Source organism: Monodelphis domestica, chromosome 5 (assembly GCF_027887165.1).
Source record: "Monodelphis domestica isolate mMonDom1 chromosome 5, mMonDom1.pri, whole genome shotgun sequence".
Lineage (NCBI taxonomy): Eukaryota > Metazoa > Chordata > Mammalia > Didelphimorphia > Didelphidae > Monodelphis > Monodelphis domestica.
In genome coordinates, this window is record NC_077231.1 from 240,274,820 (window position 1) to 240,295,288 (window position 20,469).

Here is a 20,469-nt window from a genome sequence, read left to right on the forward strand (position 1 = left end):
TCAGAACTAAGAAAATCAACATAGTACATTTTTGTTCTTCTTCAATTCTGTTTGTCACTGGTTATAATTTGATTCAATTCCACAAACATTTACTAAGTACATGCTAAGCATGTCCTCTATGAAACTAGATAAAGGCTGGGAATTTAATGTATCTGACTAGATAGATAGAGATGATCACTATATACATAAAATATATGTATATATAATTTTATATTATAAATACAAGAAGTCTAGGGGAACAGAGCATCTATATAGAAAAGGGAAATGTTTCAGAAACTGAGAAACTATCTGAAAACTTCATATACTGGTCACTTCAAAGAGGCTTCCCCTCTAATGTGGTCAGTAATAGCTTCTCTCCATTCATTAAAAAAAAGGAAATGATTTTGTAAACCTCAGCATTTATGAAGTTCAGTCCCAATGTTTAAGGCACAAAACAATACCTCCTTGAACAATAAAAAGACTTTTGATTCTTCCAGGGTAGTTTCTTTGCTCCACTAAACACCATTCTGATAGCTGAAGGATGAAAATTCCCTCTTCTCCCATGTGCTGGATTCCTACAGCCTTTGCCTGCCATCCAAGTACCCACAGCCATTGGACAAAAACTAGCCTTTCTCCACTACTGATGACATGCATGGTTGAGATTTCCTATCTGACACCCTGATATCTTTTTCGGTGGGCAGCAACTGACCCACAGCCCACCATGGGACATCAGCTGGATATAATCAGCCTCTTCATCTCTGCAGGTTATAGCCTGTGCTAGCTGAAGCATGCCGACAAGCAATCAAACAATAGAAAAGATCCACCCAGGTCATTCTGTGATGGTATGCGCGCGCACACACACACACACACACACACACACACACACACACACACACACACAGATGACATGTCTTCCTATCACTGCCAGAAACAAATCCTCTACCCTTTGACCAAAGCAGAAGCATTCCTCTTGGGACTGCTCACAAAGCTTGATTTCTAGCTCATTCTTTCCATTCCAATTCTTGTACTATAAAAAAGGAAAAGAGAAATACCCAGAAACACACATGCACCCCTGCCCTCACAGAGGACACAGGACTATGCTTATCCTTATCCTTTATCCTAATCTGGATTCAGTCCACAGACAAACATCATGACTTAATGCTTGCATTTAATTAGAAAAATTCCCAATAATAAACTGTTTAAATCTCCAAATATCAGCAGAGTCCAAAAGATACCTAGCCAACTCATAATGAGAATGTATGGTAGTGAGACTTTTGGTCTCTGGGTAATAATTGTTTTTTTTTTTGGCCACAGCTTCAAATGACCATCTACCAAGGCACAAAGGAGTTATGATGTTTACCACTAGTGAAATCATGGATACTTGAAGCACTGCAGAAGTTCTCTCTCTTTTTTTAAAAACCCTTACCTTCTGTCTTAGAATGGATACTCTATTAGTTCTAAAGCAGAGAAAAGTGGAAAGAGCTAAGAAACTGGGGTTAAGTAACTTGTCATGGGTTATATAGGTAGGGAGTGTCTAAGGACAGATTTGAACTTAGATCCTCCAAATAGCCACCAAGCTGCCCCTTGAAAGTTTTCAAGATATTTACCCATTTTTTAAAGAAAACATTTATTGAGTGCCAGCTACATTAAACAAGTTCCCAATTATTAAGAAAAATGAATCCTGGAAAATTATTTGAATTTTCATTGCATGTTTTCATTGGGTTGGCACCAGTGATAACATCTTACATATAATTTTAGGTTGAATAATGCGTATTTGAATAATGTGACCACTAGGTAATACCATGGAATTAATTATTCACACTAATTGAGACCTTAGCTGTAAATGACACAAGTTCTATATTACAAACAAATGATGTTTCCTGTCCTCAAAAGATTACAATCAAGAAGTAACAATGTAGAATATTATAAATACCTTCAGAGAGAGAGAGAGAGAGAAATTAAATGGTATAGAAACAGAAGGGTGAAAGTATACTTCTAGCTTAGGGGAAGGGGGAAAGTCAATCAGGGAATATTTCCAAGAAGAGGTCAAATTGAAGCTAGGCACTCAAGGAGAAATTTGGATAGGTAGTGAAAGGAGAGTGATGAAAGGGAAAGAAGAGTTGGATGAAGCTTTGGGATGGAAAACACTGAAAGTGTTTAGGAAGAGTAAGAGTTTAGTTTGCACTGAATAGGATGTGTGAAAGGGTTCAAAGGCAAGATCCCCAATGGCTTTGGAGCTTCACACTGCCCATGGCATTCAAAGTTGTGTAAGTGAATGATGGGATCAGGCAGCCAGCAATGGGAGCCAAGAGGGCTGAGAAACTCATCAAGTCTCTCTCCTACTGTAGGGTTGCCTTTAGAGTCCATTCATATAAAAAGAATTTCTATTGCCTGAGATTGGAAACTATTCACCATATCATTATATTCAGGGACTTGGTACAGAGGACTAGCATGATAATAGAGAAAGAGAGTTCCCAAATAGCTTTCTTTTTGTTTCTATTTAGTGTAACTGCCATGTCTGGTGAGTGTCATAGTTGGTAGTTTGGGAAAGGGGGACAGACCTGGCCTCACCATTAAGTTCTCTAAAGTCCAGGCATGCATTACTCTGCTGGGGAATATTCTGGACCATTCATGCCCCAAGGTCAACCAAGTCTTAATCTATGACTCATACCATCTGAGATTCAATTCAGTAAACATATATTAAGATTCTTCAATATATAAGACACTGTTGAGGGCTAGAAGGCTCAAAGTCTGTGTCTTCAAGAGACTAACAACCTAATAAGGAGACTAAGCAAAAAATCTGTGATTTCATGAGCATGGGGATCTCCTTTTTTATGGGAATTCCCAGGAATGATGCTGATCCCAATCCATTTATGATTAAGAAGATGTCTTAAGGAGGTCCTTCATAAGAAGGTGACTTCATGACTTTAAGCCTTAGCACTCTGCCATCTAGGTCAAGCTGTCTCAATCCACGTACAACAGATTTATGAATTAGGATGATATAATGGAGAACATAATAAGAGTAAAGAAGAGAACTGGACAAAATTCCTTAGGAACATTAGTGGGAGGAAAAATCAATTCCCCCAATACTACCCTCTGCAAAGCTTAGAAATGTGACAGTAGACAGGCAGGGCTGAAGAGTCTGCTCTCTCTACCCAAGAGGGAATAGCGAATCTTTGAAGAAAACAAGGCCATCCTGAAAAACAATGGGGTAGTAAACAAAAACCTGAGCAGAGTGCTGGCTTGAGTCAGGAAGACATGAGTTCAAATTTGGATTCAGATACTAGCTGTGTGTCTTTGGGCAAGTCATTTAATCCTGTTTGCTACATGTTCCTCAATAATAAAATGAGATGGAGAAGGAAATGGCAAACCACTCCAAGTATCTTGGCCAAAAAGACCCCAAATGGGGTCACAAAAAGTCAGATGCCACTGAATTGACTAAACACAAACTCAAACTTGTACAGACAGAGTGACTGACTCCAACATATGTAGTTCAGAGCTTCTTATCACCTCATTAGTGGTAAGAGTTAGGGGAGCAAAGAAGTCCCAGAGACCTGCCCACTCCAGATTCTCTAAGACCCTTAGTTTTGTTGAGGTGACTGTGGAACCCCAAATTCTAGGTCAACCACATCTGTCAGAAACAGAGCAGGGTCTCCAATGTTTTTGTGAGTTGCATTTTCTTTTCTTTTTCTTTAAAATCCTTACTTTCCATCTGAAAATAATATTATGTATTAGTTTCAAGGCAGAAAAATGGTAAGGACTAGGTAATTAAATGACTTGCCTAGGATCACACAGCTAGGAAGAATCTGAGACTAGGTTTGAACCCAGGACTTCTTATCTGTTGGCTTGGTTCTCAATCTACTGAGCCACCTAGCTGCCCTCTGAACCATATTTACAAAGGAATCCCCTATTTATATTTTTTTCAACACATGGAAACATGACAGAAATTACAAATATGCGATGAAAGAGACCCTGGACAATATTGGGGAAGTGTTCTGTATTGCCATCTGTTCTCAGTATGGGAGGAAGGAGTCCTAGACTGTTAAGAGTTTGAGGGGTGCCTGTGAGATTTCCTAGGAAACTGAGGCTTAGTTACAGGGCTAGCTGGTGGTCCACCTGGGATTAGAAGCCCAGGCTCCTGACTTTCAGGTCTATTGTTCTTACCACCAAAGCACATGATCTGGTTGTCATGATTCATTTGCAAGATATCTTGGCTGGGTTGGTTTTCCCATTCTACTGTGATTTTTCAGGTTATTGTAATTTTGTGTGCAAGAATAATATGTCATTCATTAAATGGATTTCAAAACCTCAGTATAATCACATCTAAGCTTTAGCTCCTTCAGAGCATTCATCTATTTAAAATGGTTGAAAATCTAATTATAATTCACGACTTTAAAAACATAGTAAGACTACATTTAACAAAACTTCTCTGCAAAAACAAATGCTTTATATGTTCAAAATTATGCTAGTTTTTTAACACTGGGGCATGTGAATTGTTATATGATTAGCCAAATCATAAGCAATTCTATTCATGAATTGGATTCCATGAGAAAGCTATATAGAATGAGCAAGAGTGATGTATTTGGAGCCAGAATACCTGAATTCAAATCCTACCTTTGCTATTCATTACTTATGTGATTCACATAATCTTTTAACTTAATCAATTACAGGCTTTCTTTTTCTCATCTATAAAATGAAGGGACTAATCTAGATGGCCCTTATATGCCCCTTAATTCTAAATCTATGATACTAATCCAGTGATGTTTAGTCAGAGATTTAGATATAGAAAGGTATGAGGGATCATTTTGCCCAACCTCTTAATTTTACAGAGGAAGAAACTGAGGCATAGAATATAGTTAAGTAATTCGCCCAAGGCCACACACATAATAAATGGCAGATTTAAACTCAGACCTTCTGAGTCCAACAGCAAATATATTTCCGCTGCATCACAGTGATTCTTTTTCAAAGAACTGAATAAATGGCCATGAATGAATGACAGGAAGGCACCTGGATAAACAGCAGAACATTCCATCTATAATCTAAGTGCTTGGTCTACATGATTCCAAACAACCAAATACTTGACACATTATGTGATTTCCTCATTTTTCAAATCCCATCTGGACATTCAGGGAGAGTATAAACACAGCCTTCTCCAGCCCCCCTTTCTCCCCACCAAGCCTCTCCTGGTAAACGGAGCATTTAAAGGCATGATGAGTACGTTGATAACCATCCCTTTTACTCAGACGGGAATTGATAAAAAAAAAAAAAACACTATAGTGTATTTCAGAAACAATCCATAATTTGCAGGGCTTCATGATTCATCTCCTGCTGAGATGAAGAGGCTCTTTTAAAGAAGGAGTCTGCCCATTCTCGTCTCACAATAGACCACCTTCAGCTGCACAATGGCTTGTCATTACTTTTAAAATAGGCTTTAATAATAATGCAAAAAAAAATTCATTTTTTACCTTTCTGGTAAGTGGCACTTCAATGGGGACAGGAACAACTTCAGCCAGCAAGCAGCCGTAAAAGGCAACCATGAAAGCAGCAGGGTCATTGTTAGGGAATACGAGTGCTACCTGAAATAAAGACACAAAGCCAAAGAACAAATGGGAGAAATGTCATTACAAAAGGTCCGCAGAGCCAGTCCCAGGGATTGAGATGGACCCTGCTCCAGATTTATACCCATAGTAGATTCCCAAGGAAAGAAATACAGGCTTAAGGTCTCTTCTTAAATCATAGTTCTGTACAATTATAAATCTATGGCAACAAAAGGCTGGAGAAAGTGTCAAATCTATCACTACAAATAAGGAAACTGAGGCACAGAAAAACATGAGTATGAATCAGGGTTAGAACTCCAGACTTCATGACTCCAACTCCACAGTCTTATATTTGGCATTGGGAAGTTTTGTGGGCTATGTGTTTGACACCTCTATAATATGTCATACTCCTTTTTAAAAAAAAAAATGTAAGCATACATGCAATGTCCTTTCAAAATGGATTTTTATTAAGGGACTCAGTATCCTGTGCCATTTTTCGTGTTTTTCAGTGTTATATGTACTTATTTTCATAAGTGTATTAAACCCAGAGTTAACATATACAGATTGTGCATATATTATTTGCTATTAAAATTTAACCAATTTAACTAAATTAAAACTATCCTCCAAATAAAACTATCCTCTGAATAGGATGATTGTTGGTTCTACCCTGTTGGTACAGGTTTCTTTTTCCAAGAAAATATAAAACACCATATAAACATCATCTCATCACTTTTCCCAGAACACCTAGCACCATTATTCCCAAGGATGAAACTGAGGTAAGTAAAGATAACTGTTTTAGTTGTTTACTTGTTTTAATACACCATTAGTTTGATTTCAATACATCTTTCCAAATCAACACTTCACTTAAATCAAGAAACCTTTATCCAAAATTCCAAATCCTATTGTTTCATAAAAGTTAAGGGGAATAATGCCATATAGAAGCAAGGAGCCCTCAAAAGTGAAAACCCTGATAAGGTGACTTAATTAGAAAAAATTTAAAGCTTAATAGGAACAAAATATTATTTATATTTCTTAAGAATATTAAGACACCCTGGGCAAGTCACTTAACCCCCATTGCTTAGCCCTCACCACTCTTCTGCCTTGGAGCCAATACATAGTATTGACTCCAAGACTGAAGGTAAGGGTTTAAAAAAAAAAGAATATTAAGACAAATAACTGATTACTTAAAAATCCATATTAAGTCAATATGAACTAGATGCAAAGATTCTAATGGTGCATTTTAGGAGGATGAATTAAACAAAGAAAGCTGAAACCTCAGGGTATTTAGAGTAAAGGAGTAGGTATAAGAAGGACAAGCAAATTCCATGTTCCCTGGCCACTAAGAGTACAAATATGGATATTGATCCCATTTCACCACATTTCTGGCCTTTGTAGCATGTAATGGAGAGCTGCTATGAAAAAAAATTTAGAGAGGAAAGAATATATTTTCTAATCTTTAGAAAAGGAGTTTGAAGACATAAAAACAAATCTAAATTCATATATTATTGATAAAATATAAACATTATTTCATGGTTTGATAGATTATATGGATTTTTAAAAATAAACTTTCATTTCAGAAATACTGGCTTTTTGAGGTTTCTAGTATCACATTTTGATTTTTTTTTAAAAAAAGATTGATGGGATCTTTAGCTACAATTTAAGAACTCTACACAAAATCTAAAATATGTCAAAAGACTCTATCAATTTGATAGAATATGGAATATATATGCTAAATTTCATATGGGAAGGAAATAGGAATCCAAGTCTAGAATCTGACACTTAATAGCAATGCCATTGGCAAATCACCTAATTGCTTAGTCTCAGATCATTTGTAAAATTAGAACAATATCATTTGTATTATCAGTCTTCTAGCAGCAAGGTGTCCATTAGGAGGAGGGGGATTAACACTTTGGACTTGTAAAGGGACATTATATATGATATCTAAGGTTTTAAAAATGTCATTTACACAAACAAGTTGCTTTTTTTATATTTGGTCAAAAAGACTAGAAACTCTGAGAATAAAATAGTATCTCTTAATTTTTTCATTTAAATGCTACTTGGAGCAGACAAGGAGTGGGAAGCTAGGTGGCTCAGTGGATTGAAAGCCAGGTCCAGAGTCAGGAGTCCTATGTTCAAATCTTGTCTCAGACACTTCCTAGCTGTATGACCATGAGCAAGTCACTTAACTCCCAATTGTCCAGTCCTTCAAACTCTTCTGCCTTGGAACCAGTACAGAATATTGATTCTAAGATGGAAGGTAAGAGTTTGTTTGTCTGTTTTTTATTCAAAAATACTTTATTTTCCCAATTACGTGTAATATCAATTTTCAATATATGTTTTCTGAAATTATAAGATCCAAATTGCCTTCTTCCCATCCTTCTCATCCCCCTCTGGCAGACAGTAAGCAATTTGATCTGGGTTATACATGTATTATCATGTAAAACATTTCCATATTGTTCATTGTTGTAAGAGAATACTCATATAAAACCAAAACTCCAAAATAAAAACACAAATAAACTAATGTGAAAAGTAGGATGCTTTGATCTATATTCCAATTCCAAAAATTCTTTCTCAGGAGGTAGATAGCATTCTTTGTCATAAATCTTTCAGAATTGTCCCGGATCATTGTATTGCTAAAAGTAGCTAATTCTATCTTAGCTGATCATTCCACAATATTGCTGTTACTGGAGAAAATGTTCTCCTGGTTCTGTTCATTTCACTCTGCATCAGTTCCTGTAGATCTTTACAGCTTTTTATGAAATCATCCTGCTTATCATTTCTTATAACACAATAGTATTCCATCACATACCACAATTTGTTCATCATTTCGCACTTGATGGACATCCCTTCAGGTTCCAGTCCTTTGCCACCGCAAAAAGAAATACTATAAATGCTTTTGTACAAGTAGGTCCTTTTCCCTTTTTAAAACCCCTTTGGTATACAGACCCATTCATAATATTACAAGATGAAAGAGTATGCAAGGTTTTACAGCCCTTTGGGCACAGTTCCAAATTGCCCTCCAGAATGGTTAGATCAATTCACAACTCCACAAACAATGCATTTGTGTCTCAATCATACCACAATCCCTCCAACATTTATCACTTTACTGTTATATTGGCCAATCTAATAGGTATGAGGTGGTATCTCAGAGTTGTTTCAATTCACATTTCTCTAATGAAGAGTGATTAGGAACATTTTTTCATATGATTGTTGATAGCTTTGATTTCTTTACCTGAAAATTGCTTGTTAATATCTTTTTAATTGGAGGATGATTTATATTCTTATAAATTTGACTTAGCTCCTTGTAAAATTGAGAAATTAGACCTTACCATAAAATTTCTCCCTAGTTTCTTGTTTCCCTTCTAATCTTGGTAACATTGGTTTTGTTTGTACAAAAGACTTTTAATGTAATATAATCAAAATTATTCATTTTACATTTATAATCCTATATACCTCTCTTTCCTTTAATTTACTTATGGTATCACTCTTTATATCTATATTGAATATCCATTTTAATCTTATTTTGGTATAGGGTGTGAGATATTGGTCTATAGCTAGAGTTCCTGCCATACTGTTTTCTAGTTTTCCCAGCAATTTTTGTTAAATAGTGAGTTCTTATCCCAAAAGCTGGTGTTTTGAGGTTTATCAAACACTTGGTTGCCAAGGTCATTGAACCTGTATATTATGTACCTAATCTACTCTACTGATCTACCAATCTATTTCTTAGTCAATACCAGATTGTTTTGATGATCACTGCTTTACAGTATAGTTTAAAATCTGCTACTGCTAGACTACCTTCCTTCACATTGAAAAAAAAATCATTCCCTTGATATTCTGGACCTTTTGTTCTTCCAGATGAATGTTATTATTTTTTTCTAGTTCTACAAAATTATTATTTGGTAGTTTGATTGTTATGGCACTGAATAAATAAATTACATTATGGAGAATTATCATTTTTATTATATTAGTTTGGCCTACCCATGAGCAATTAATACTTTTCCAATTGTTTAAAGATTTTTAATAAATAATAGCTAACTGGAAGATTAGAACAGTACTTTAGCATGACTTCCAAGTGGCTTGATGTATTTTCATATATAAACTGTGTATAAGTATTCAAACAACATCAAACTTAATCTTTTAACACCATAAATATAGATGACTATTCTGTAACTCCAGCAGCCTTATTTAAAATCAACACTGCAATATGTATTAAGGCAAGAAATTCTATACCTCATTCTTTTTAATATTCTAATTTATGTCTAAATAACCAATAAACCCTGTATAAATAGTACAAACCATAGTAAACCCAGAACACTAATCTAAGGCATATAGAGAAATGAGTAGACACCTAATTTTTGTAAAATTGTAGCATCAGGAATCTACAACCTCTTGTGCTTTCTTTTTGTTAATTCTATATTTCCCTGTTATTTTATTAAATCCACATTTTACCCTCAGACTAAGAACATTTACGGGCAAGAATACTAGAAAGCAGATTATCAGCAAAAGACACATTGCAATATAAAGGAGACTGGACTTCTGGTTTTCAATACAGCAATGTTTTTTTTGTTGGTTTGTTAGTTAGTGTCAGGTATCCAAGAATTCCATGAAAAATACCTAACTAAGGATATGGCTACACATAAACTATGAAGTTTATGATTTCCTTCATGAACTTTCATATTTAGGCTAAGAAATATGGATGCTTCTTTTTCTTTTAACCCTTACCTTCCATCTTGGAGTCAATACTGTATATTGGCTTCAAGGCAGAAAAGTGGTAAGGGTTAGGCAATAGGGGTTAAGTGACTTGCCCAGGGTCACACAGCCAAGAAGGGTCTGAGTCCAGATTTAAACCTAGGGCCTCCTGTCTCTAGGTCTGACTCTCAATCTACTGAGCTGCCCAGCTGCCCCAAGGATGCTTCTTAAGTCAATAATGAAGATAAACTGGGTAGATCATAAAGTGAATACAGATGCTTAAGCAATTGAGTTATAGTTTAGCATAAGAGCTTTGGTTTTGAAAGATAGCTTTATTCTTACAATAATTTTCAAAGCCTTCTCCATTTAGCTCATATACTTTGAGGAAAGGAAGAAAGGAAGGAAGGAAGGAAGGAAGGAAGGAAGGAAGGAAGGAAGGAAGGAAGGAAGGAAGGAAGAAAGAAAGAAAGAAAGAAAGAAAGAAAGAAAGAAAGAAAGAAAGAAAGAAAGAAAGAAAGAAAGAAAGAAAGAAAGAAAGAAAGAAAGAAAGAAAGAAAGAAAGAAAGAAAGAAAGAAAGAAAGAAAGAAAGAAAGAAAGAAAGAAAGAAAGAAAGAAAGAGAGAGAAAGAGAGAAAGAAAGAGAGTAAGAGAGAAAGAAAGAAAGAAAAGAAAGAAAGAAAGAAAGAAAGAAAAGAAGGAAGGAAAGAAAGAAGGAATAAAGAAAGCAGGAAAGAAAGAGGAGAAAGAGCGAGGCAACTAAACACATTTGTAAACAGAGAGAAGTAGCTGGTTTTTTAGTCAATATGACTGTTTGTTGTTACAATGATACTTTCTAACTGGAAATACTAACTTGGGAGGAAAAGCAATGGCTTTTCAAATCATCATTCATCAGTTATCTGCTGTGGCCCTGTGCTATAAGCATCCAAATCACAGACTTTTGGAGTTGGCAGGGATTTTAGTGGCCATCTGTAATGTCACTTTCAAATCCCAAGATATTAACATCCCAACTCCTGAACAACAACAAAAAAGGCCATCCACACAAATGCAGTTTATAAATATGCCAGTTCTAGAATTCTCATTATGCTGAGGAGAAAAAAAAGCTTCTCTTTTAGAAAAATTGACAAGATTTTTCATGAAGAGGGAGAATCCAGTTTGTTACAAGAGCAGGCTTCTACCAATTGAGTACTCTAATTGGGAGTGCTTATTTAAGAAGCAGTCACACACAAGTGCCAGATGCTAGCCATGTGAATAGTTTTTATATGGGTGGGAAAAACAACAACAACAAAAAAAAACAACCCTAAGCAAATAGTTTTTAAAAAAACCCAACCCATATTTTTCTCTGCATTTTTTTCTGTCACTTAATTTTGTGCTCTCCAAACCCCTACCCACATCTCAGTTCAATACATGCCAGCTTAATCTGCAATTACTATTCTCCAGGAACTCCCAGAATCTGAATGCCAAATTGCAAACAAACACATTTGGAAACCACCATACTATGACCATACTCTCATTGTATTTCAATATTCACATTCCCAATTTCAGTCAATTCGATGAAATGCAGAAATATTCAATGCACTTTGCATTGACATTCTAGAGTTAGATTTCAAACAGATTTATTTCTAAATTAGAGAGATCCATAGATCATCATAGAATACTAAAATGAGAAATTATTTCAAAAGATCATCTGGTCCAATCTCTTATCTCCCCCTAAAGTACAAATAAATCATTGACCCCTCTTGACTTGTTGGGCTTTGGAGGGAAACAGAAGGTCAATTATCTCTCATGCCCTATTTTTGCTTCAAAAAGGGGCAAGGGTAAAGTTATTTGGTCCCCAAATCATATATATGACCCTTGTGGCTATGACAGTCTTACGATGATATGACTGCTAAATTGACTTCTGTAGAATGGTATCAAAGGTAGAAAATGAGCTGAGTTCAGGTCCCAATATTGTCACTAACTTTCTTTTTATATATCTTTAGGCAAATAACTTGTGTTTCAATTTCTTGATTTAGATAATGGGGTGTTTAAAAAGTATGATTTCCATTTAACCATCAAGATAGTTAGGTGAGTCAAATGAGCTAACATTTGTAAAAGCACTTAGTAAAGCACAGAGTGCTTTATGATTCCAAGGCATTATCATAGAGAACATCAGTAATGAAGAAGGAAAAACATCCGTTTGTGGTCTAAGACACTTGCCTCTGTAGCTAGAGTGGACAAAAGATGCCACATTTAGACAAGAAATATATTTGCTCTGCTTTCCTGGAAAGTGCATACTGGACTCAACTCTGGGACTGAAGTAATTGTTGGGTAATTAATAAGATCTATCCAGATAATAAACACAGATAATTTACAAGTCTTGTAATTTAACGCTTACCCTGTCTCCAGGTCGCACCATGGGTTCTTGTTTTGTACCTAATTTATGTAGAATGTTGTAAGCAACCTTCATACTCCTTGTCCACAGTTTGCCTGTAAACACAAATTAAAAAGACAAAAGTTATTGGACCACTTAGTATTTCATCAAGAATGTATACTATCCAATGAAGTATATGTATATATGCATATAAAGTATGCATGTAAATTAAAATGTGTGGATTTAAAAAAAAAATCTCCCCTCCCCCAATTACACAGAAGCAAACTGATAGAATGAACAGAAATCAGGTTGAGGAACTCAGAAACAGTCATCCACTGAAGATAACAGATAATCTCTCACAAAGTAGTAAATTAATTTGAATTTCTATTTATCCCCTCAATTGTTCTAAGATACTTTAATGTAACAAGAATGAATGGGAAGAGGATGAGCCATTTTAAAATGAATTTTTATTAGTAATTTCCTTTAAAAAAATCAGAGAGAAAAAGTCACCACTGGAAATTAGTCAGTTTATTCAGGAAACACATAAATATTTAAGATCCAAAGCCATTCTTCAAGGGACTAATGGGTAAAAGATATCAATCAACAAACAGTTCTCAAAAGAGAAGCATAGTCTATTAATCAATAATTGCTTCAAAACACTAATTAGGGAAATGCAAATCAAAACAATTGTGATGTGTCCCAAACACATCAAAACCTCCCAAAGGAAAAAAACAGGGATAGTCTCTGTTGGTGGCATTATAGAGAAAGTTGCACTAATACACTGCCCATGAAATTGTAAACTCATCTTGCCATTCTGGAAAGTAATCTGGAATCCTAAAAGTTACAAACTGTTCATGTCCATTCTCTCTGATCCAGAGATCTCACTGCTAGGCTTATATACCTCAAGGAATTTAAAGTGAGAAAAGTTCAACAGCTGCCAAAATGTTTATAGATGTATTTCTGTAGTAGCAAAGAATTAGAAACAAAATAGATGTCCAACAGCTAGGAAAAAGATAAACAAATTGCAGTCCATTGATATAACAGAATATGCTACTGTGCCATAAGTAATTGTGAATAAGATTAATAGAGGGAAACATGAGAAGACTTATATGAATTTATGCAAAGAGAAGTAGAACCCAGAAAAAATATACAATGATAAAAATATACTACTACTCCCCAAAATACAATGATGAAACAATTCATGCAAAAACAACAGCAAAAATCAAGACTACATACCATGTAATCATAATTGCCAAAGTTGGCACTGAAGAAAAAAATGGAGAAGTGGGAGCCCTAGAAGCATTACTTCAATTATTTATGTGATGTGGCAGGCACAATGACTGGGAACCTAGTTAATTTTATGGTCCTAAGGACATTTTTACCCTAGCACATGGACACAGAGTTAAGTCTGCAAGAAAAATGATTAATTCCCACTTACTACATGATGTTAATGTGGTGCCCATTAATTACTGCAGAGCTTTGAAACAGCTATGGAACTGATCCCACATATAGTATGTATTTAATAGATATTGTTGATCAATTGATCGATTTGTACAACAGCCTGAAAATACATAAAAGGCCCTTTACAATTTACTTGTAGTAATGATGTAAGCTCCTTAGATCCTTTAATATAGAATTATTCCAAGGTTTAGTGGTTGATTATATTAATGATAATATATTGCAACAAAACTAAATGTAATTTAACCTTTTTCCTTACTCTGAGGATAGAAACACTATGTTTGGAACCTTTGAGTTAAATCCCTGGGATTGCATATTACTTGTTGTCCTCTGAAACTACCACTGAGGAGTATGGTCATATCTTAAGGAAGCTATGATAAAGAAAGTTTCTTTCTAAAGCAGCATCTTCTCAGATACAAAATGAAGAGAAGTCATAGTAAGTTAATGAGCAAAAATCTCCTCCCCCAAATCTGAGCAATTGTCTGTATATGGATGAATTAAACAATGCTAATTCTGATTCTAATAGTCTGTGGGGAAACCATGTGGGTATGTTAATATTCATCTTTTTTCTTCAAAATAAAAGTCATTATCCCATTAAGAGTAATTCAGAGTGTGATTATATTCTAAAATCTCACTGTAACAAGAAACAAAACAAAAGAAGAAGAAAAAAACAACTCTGGCTACTGGCAAGTGCTTTTCAAAGTAGTTTACTGCATGCCACTGCAGAACCAGTGTATTTATTACAATCAAAATCAGATTGTTGAGAAGTGCTACTCATTATGCTTTGATGAAATTTCAACTTATTAAAAGCTTCAGAATCTTGGTGTCTACATTGTTATAATCACACACAAAAGTAATACAAAAAAGAGCAAAGACAGGGGAAAATGCAATTCTGGCACAATTCCAGTTTCAAGGGGGTCAAAGAAATGATGAGTGGCTTAAATTCCTGATTCAAACAGGCAAGCGTGCAATGTTCACTGGATAATTAAGGGAATATTCTTCAATATGAGGATACTATTATTAACACAACTTTACCATGCCTGCCTCTCCATAAAGAAAAAGTTCAGCAAGGTCATAGATTTAGAGCTGGAAGGGACCTGAAAGGTCCTCTACTCAAATCTCCTCATTTTATAGATACTTGTTAGCCTTAATTTGGTTTGTCATCTCCTAGAGGGGAAAAAGTCCCAGGAGTATCATAAGAAGAATCCCTAACTTCATCAACAAAATAAAAGTACATCAAGCATATAAAAGGAAGGAACTTAAATACCAGAGACCACCGTCAAAATTACCCCAAATGTGCCAACATCTACTACAAACAACAAATCTTTTAGTATAAAATTCTGCAACTCAAGGAGATATGTATACAAAGAAGACTAATTTACCCTCTAAAGATAAGTATAATCCTTCAGAAAAAAGATCTTTACTTGAATAGAGGCACTTCCATTATTTCTTTTGAAAAAACAGAGCTGAATAAGAACTTTGAAACAAAAAATAATGAGTAAAAAAAACCCCAAGAAAGGTAAATTTAATTTGAGAAATTTGAAGGGGTGGTATGAAGATGGACTACTCACATTCTGCCAGGCAGAGAAGATATGTCTTTTCAGAACCTTAATGTTTTAAAGGAATTAGATTTTAAAAAAAAGAAAAGAAAAGAACAAAGGTCCAGAGGGATAATTTGGTTCTGTTCTGAGACTTTGAACAGAGGAAAGAAAATAGAGGGAAAAAAGAACACACTGTCTAGAAAAGAAAAGATGAAGGTAGAACTTACTATTTCCCTTAATTGGAGTGCATGAAAACATGGAGGAATTCGCATGGTGGGATTGGGTATCAGAAGAATCTCACTCATCGAAACAAAGGACAGCTGGACACATAACATGTATACAAAATTTTGGGTAGACATACATAGGATTCATTGGGAAAATAAGCAGGGATGGGGGAGGGGAGGAAGAGTTAAGAGTGAAGGGAACATTCAGGAAGGAGTTTTGTTGTTATTATTGGGGGCAGCTAACTGGCACAGTGGATAGAGTGGCAAGTCGAGAATCAGTAAGACTCATCATTTAGACAATTATTGCCTGTGTGACTATGGGCAATTCACTTAATGTTAGTCTCAGTTTCTTCCTCTGTAAAATGAACTGGGGGAAGAATTAGACACCACTTCGTTATTTCTGCCAAGAAAACCCCTTCCCCAAGATCACAAAGAGTTATACATGACTGAAACAACTGAACAACAATGATGATCACAAGCAAAACAAAATTCTAATTCTGAAAGTGAAATTTTAAAAAGATAAAAAATATCAAAGAACAATATATACGGAGGAGCTCATCAATTGAAGAATGGATAAACAAATTTTGGTATATAAACTCATTATACTACATGATCAATTTAGAACCACTGATCCACATACAAATAATTTGCCAATTACAAATGATCAACAGCTACTTATTAAGTAGGTTCTCCAGACCTGTTCTTGGTAATACATTGTTATTAATTTCTAACATCCTATGAACCTGAAGGTAATAATTGACTTCCATTCTCCATCTTAAGATTCCATAAATCTGATTATTCTTTCTTCTGAAAGTTTTAAATAGTTATATCCTACTCTAGTTAGACTAAAGGAAGTATAGTATAACAGAAAGAACACTGGACTCAAAGTTACAATCAATCACTAAATCAATCAATGTGTATTTATTAAATACTATGTGTCAGGCACTGTCCTAGGAGCTAAGGAAACAAAAACAAAAAATGAAACAATCATTCCTTACCACAAGCTTTGGTTCTAATAAGAAGACCTGAGTCTAACTGCCATATCTAATACCTCTGAGTTTAAATTTTCTCTTTTGCAGAATGCAGTAATAACATACAACATTTTTTACTTGACAGGATTGTTATAAATGTGATGCTATAATGGGTGATATTAAATGCCCACTCAGACACCTCTCATTCAGGTGAGCCAACCCCGCTTTCTCAATCTCTGCTTTACTCACTCACTCCAATCTGCGGTCATATTAGGAACTCTAAAAAGACTCATACTACAAGGTTTTATTCAACTTTCACTGTCCTTGGGGTAATTGGGAAAAACAGGTTTTCCATACTCATCACTCTAATTCTGAAGTACACAACCACCCTCTTACACTTTTAGGTCTTAAACATAACAATTTATTTTAAAATAAAATAAAGGAAATAATATTTACAGGTGCTAATATATTAAAGCAAATACATAAATAAAGAACTATATCACAGTATCTTTATAAACTTGGATCATACTCTCCCACCAATGCACTCAATATCTATTAGAATGTGAATTCCCTTAAGAGCAAGGACTGTTTTTCCCTTTCTTTGTATCATTAAGTGCTTAATAAAAGTCTGTTGATTGACTGTGGTTAAAAGTGGATTCACACTTATAGGAACCTGGCAGAGATACAAATGAAGGAGGAAAACCCATTTATGTAGGGCTGTTCACAAATAAGTGGCTTTAATGTTAATGGTCTATTCAGGAATACACACACACACACACACACACACACACACACACACACACACACACACATATATATATATATATACACACACATATATATATATATTTTACACAAAACTATATCTCTTGATACTTATCATTATTCAGCTTGGGAAAGTTCATCAAACTGGCTATTTCTGGGTTATATAGACCAGTCTAGTCAGTTATTCATTCATGGGCATGCTGAATGGTTCAACCACAATAGGGCTTACAGTAACACAGTTCAGGTTGGACTATTTAAGCCAGCTCACTAGGACACCAAAGCAGCAGAAAAGCCTGTTCTGCCTTTCCTTCTCAAGTCATAGGAGGCAGCAGATAGCAATAAATTCAGGACAAGTTAGACCCCAAACCCTATTAACCACTGATGGGCAATAGTTATCACTGAAAGTCTTGACCAATGAAGTTAATTCTCTCAATGTACCCATACTGCTTTTGAAGGATTCCATATGATCTTCCATTGTCTTGGAACTGTCCAAGTAACTGTATTTTTTTATATTTATAATTTTCTACTTTTTAACAAATAAAAATCTTTTTCTGCTTCTTTGGAATACAACACAAACAAGGTATTATTATTCTACATTGTTCATGAGAAAATTAGTTTTTATATTTATACCATACTTCATTTTTGTCCATAGTTATTCAAACACCATCTGAAGCTTCAGATGATATTCAAATACTATTAAAACAGCAAAAATCTTAAATAGGATACTAGCAAAAAGACTCCAGTAAGTCATCACAAGGGCACTATGAACAGGCAGGATTCATACCAGGAATGCAAGGATGGTTCAATATTAGGAAAACCATCCACATAATTGACCATATTAACAAGCAAACTGACAAAAATCACATGATTATCTCAATAGATACAGAAAAAGCCTTTGATAAGATACAACACCCATTCCTATTGAAAACACTAAAAAGTATAGGAATAGAAGGGCCTTTCCTAAAAATAATAAACATCATATATCTAAAACCATTAGCAAACATCATCTGCAATGGGGATAAACTAGAAGCCCTCCCAATAAGAACAGGAGGAAAACAAGGATGCCCATTATCACCTCTATCATTTAACATTGTACTAGAAACACTAGCAGTAGCAATTAGAGAAGAAAAAGAAATTGAAGGTATTAAAATTGGCAATGAGGAGACCAAGCTATCACTCCTTGTGGATGATACGATGGTTTACTTAAGGAATCCTAGAGAATTGAACAAAAAGTTACTCGAAATAATCAACAAATTTAGCAAAGTTGCAGGACACAAAATAAACCCGCATAAGTCATCAGCATTTCTATATATCTCCAATCCATCTCAGCAGCAAGAATTAGAAAGGGAAATACCATTTAAAATCACCCTAGACAATATAAAATTCTTAGGAATCTATCTGCTGAGACAAACACAGGAACTATATGAACACAACTACAAAACACTCTCCACACAGTTAAAACTAGATCTAAACAAATGGACGAGCTAACATAATAAAAATGACAATCCTACCCAAATTAATTTACTTATTTAGTGCCATACCCATTGAACTACCAAAAAACTTCTTTACTGAATTAGAAAAAACCATAACTAAGTTCATTTGGAAGAACAAAAGATCAAAGATATCCAGGGAAATCCTGAAAAAAAAATGCAAAGGAAGGAGGACTTGCAGTCCCAGATCTCAAATTATACTATAAAGCAGTGGTTATCAAAACAATTTGGTACTGGCTAAGAGACAGAAAGGAGGATCAATGGAATAGTCTTGGGGTAAATGACCTCAGCAAGACCATCTATGACGAGCCCAAAGACCCCAGCTTTTGGGACAAAAATCCACTATTTGATAAAAACTGCTGGGAAAATTGGAAGACAGTGTGGGAGAGATTAGGTTTGGATCAGCACCTCACACCCTACACCAAGATAAATTCAGAATGGGTGAATGACTTGAACATAAAGAAGGAAACTATAAGTCAATTAGGTGAACACAGAATAGTATACATGTCAGACCTTTGGGAAGGGAAAGATTTTAAAACCAAGCAAGACTTAGAAAGAGTCACAAAATGTAAAATAAACAATTTTGACTACATCAAATTAAAAAGTTTTTGTATAAACAAAACCAATGTAACTAAAATCAGAAGGGAAGCAACAAATTGGGAAATGATTTTCATAAAAACCTCTGACAAAGATTTAATGACTCAAATTTACAAAGAGCTAAACCAGTTGTACAAAAAATCAAGCCATTCTCCAATTGATAAATGGGCAAGGGACATGAATAGACAGTTTTCAGTCAAAGAAATCAAAACTATTAATAAGCACATGAAAAAGTGCTCTAAATCTTTTATAATCAGAGAGATGCAAATCAAAACAACTCTGAGGTATCACCTCACACCTAGCAGATTGGCTAAGGACAGCAAAGGAAAGTAATAAATGCTGGAGGGCATGTGGCAAAGTAGGGACATTAATTCATTGCTGGTGGAGTTGTGAATTGATCCAACCATTCTGGAGGGCAATTTGGAACTATGCCCAAAGGGCGATAAAAGACTGTCTGCCCTTTGATCCAGCCATAGCACTGCTAGGTTTGTACCCCAAAGAGATAATAAGGAAAAAAGACTTGTACAAGAATATTCATAGCTGCACTCTTTGTGGTGGCCAAAAATTGGAAAATGAAGGGATGCCCTTCAATTGGGGAATGGCTGAACAAATTTTGGTATATGTTGGTGATGGAATACTATTGTGCTCAAAGGAATAATAAAGTGGAGGAATTCCATGGAGACTGGAACAACCTCCAGGAAGAGATGCAGAGCGAAAGGAGCAGAACCAGCAAAACATTGTACACAGAGACTGATACTCTGTGGTACAATCGAATGTAATGGACTTCTCCATTAGTGTCAATGCAATGTCCCTGAACACTGCAGGGATCTAGGAGAAAAAACACTATCCACAAGCAGAGGACAAACTG

At 35.2% G+C, this 20,469-nt stretch overlaps 1 protein-coding gene across 7 annotated transcripts in view; it reads right to left on the minus strand.

The window, feature by feature from the left end:
- The window catches only part of DIP2C (disco interacting protein 2 homolog C), a 634,433-nt gene that overhangs the window by 183,109 nt on the left and 430,855 nt on the right, over positions 1-20,469 (minus strand). For all 7 annotated transcript variants that reach the window (XM_007504698.3, XM_007504697.3, XM_007504696.3 and 4 more), the window contains 2 exons: positions 12,580-12,671; positions 5,445-5,555 (listed from right to left, as the gene is read on the minus strand). In XM_007504698.3, coding sequence (XP_007504760.1) covers positions 5,445-5,555; positions 12,580-12,671 — 203 coding nt within the window. The remainder of the gene's footprint in view (positions 1-5,444; positions 5,556-12,579; positions 12,672-20,469) is intronic.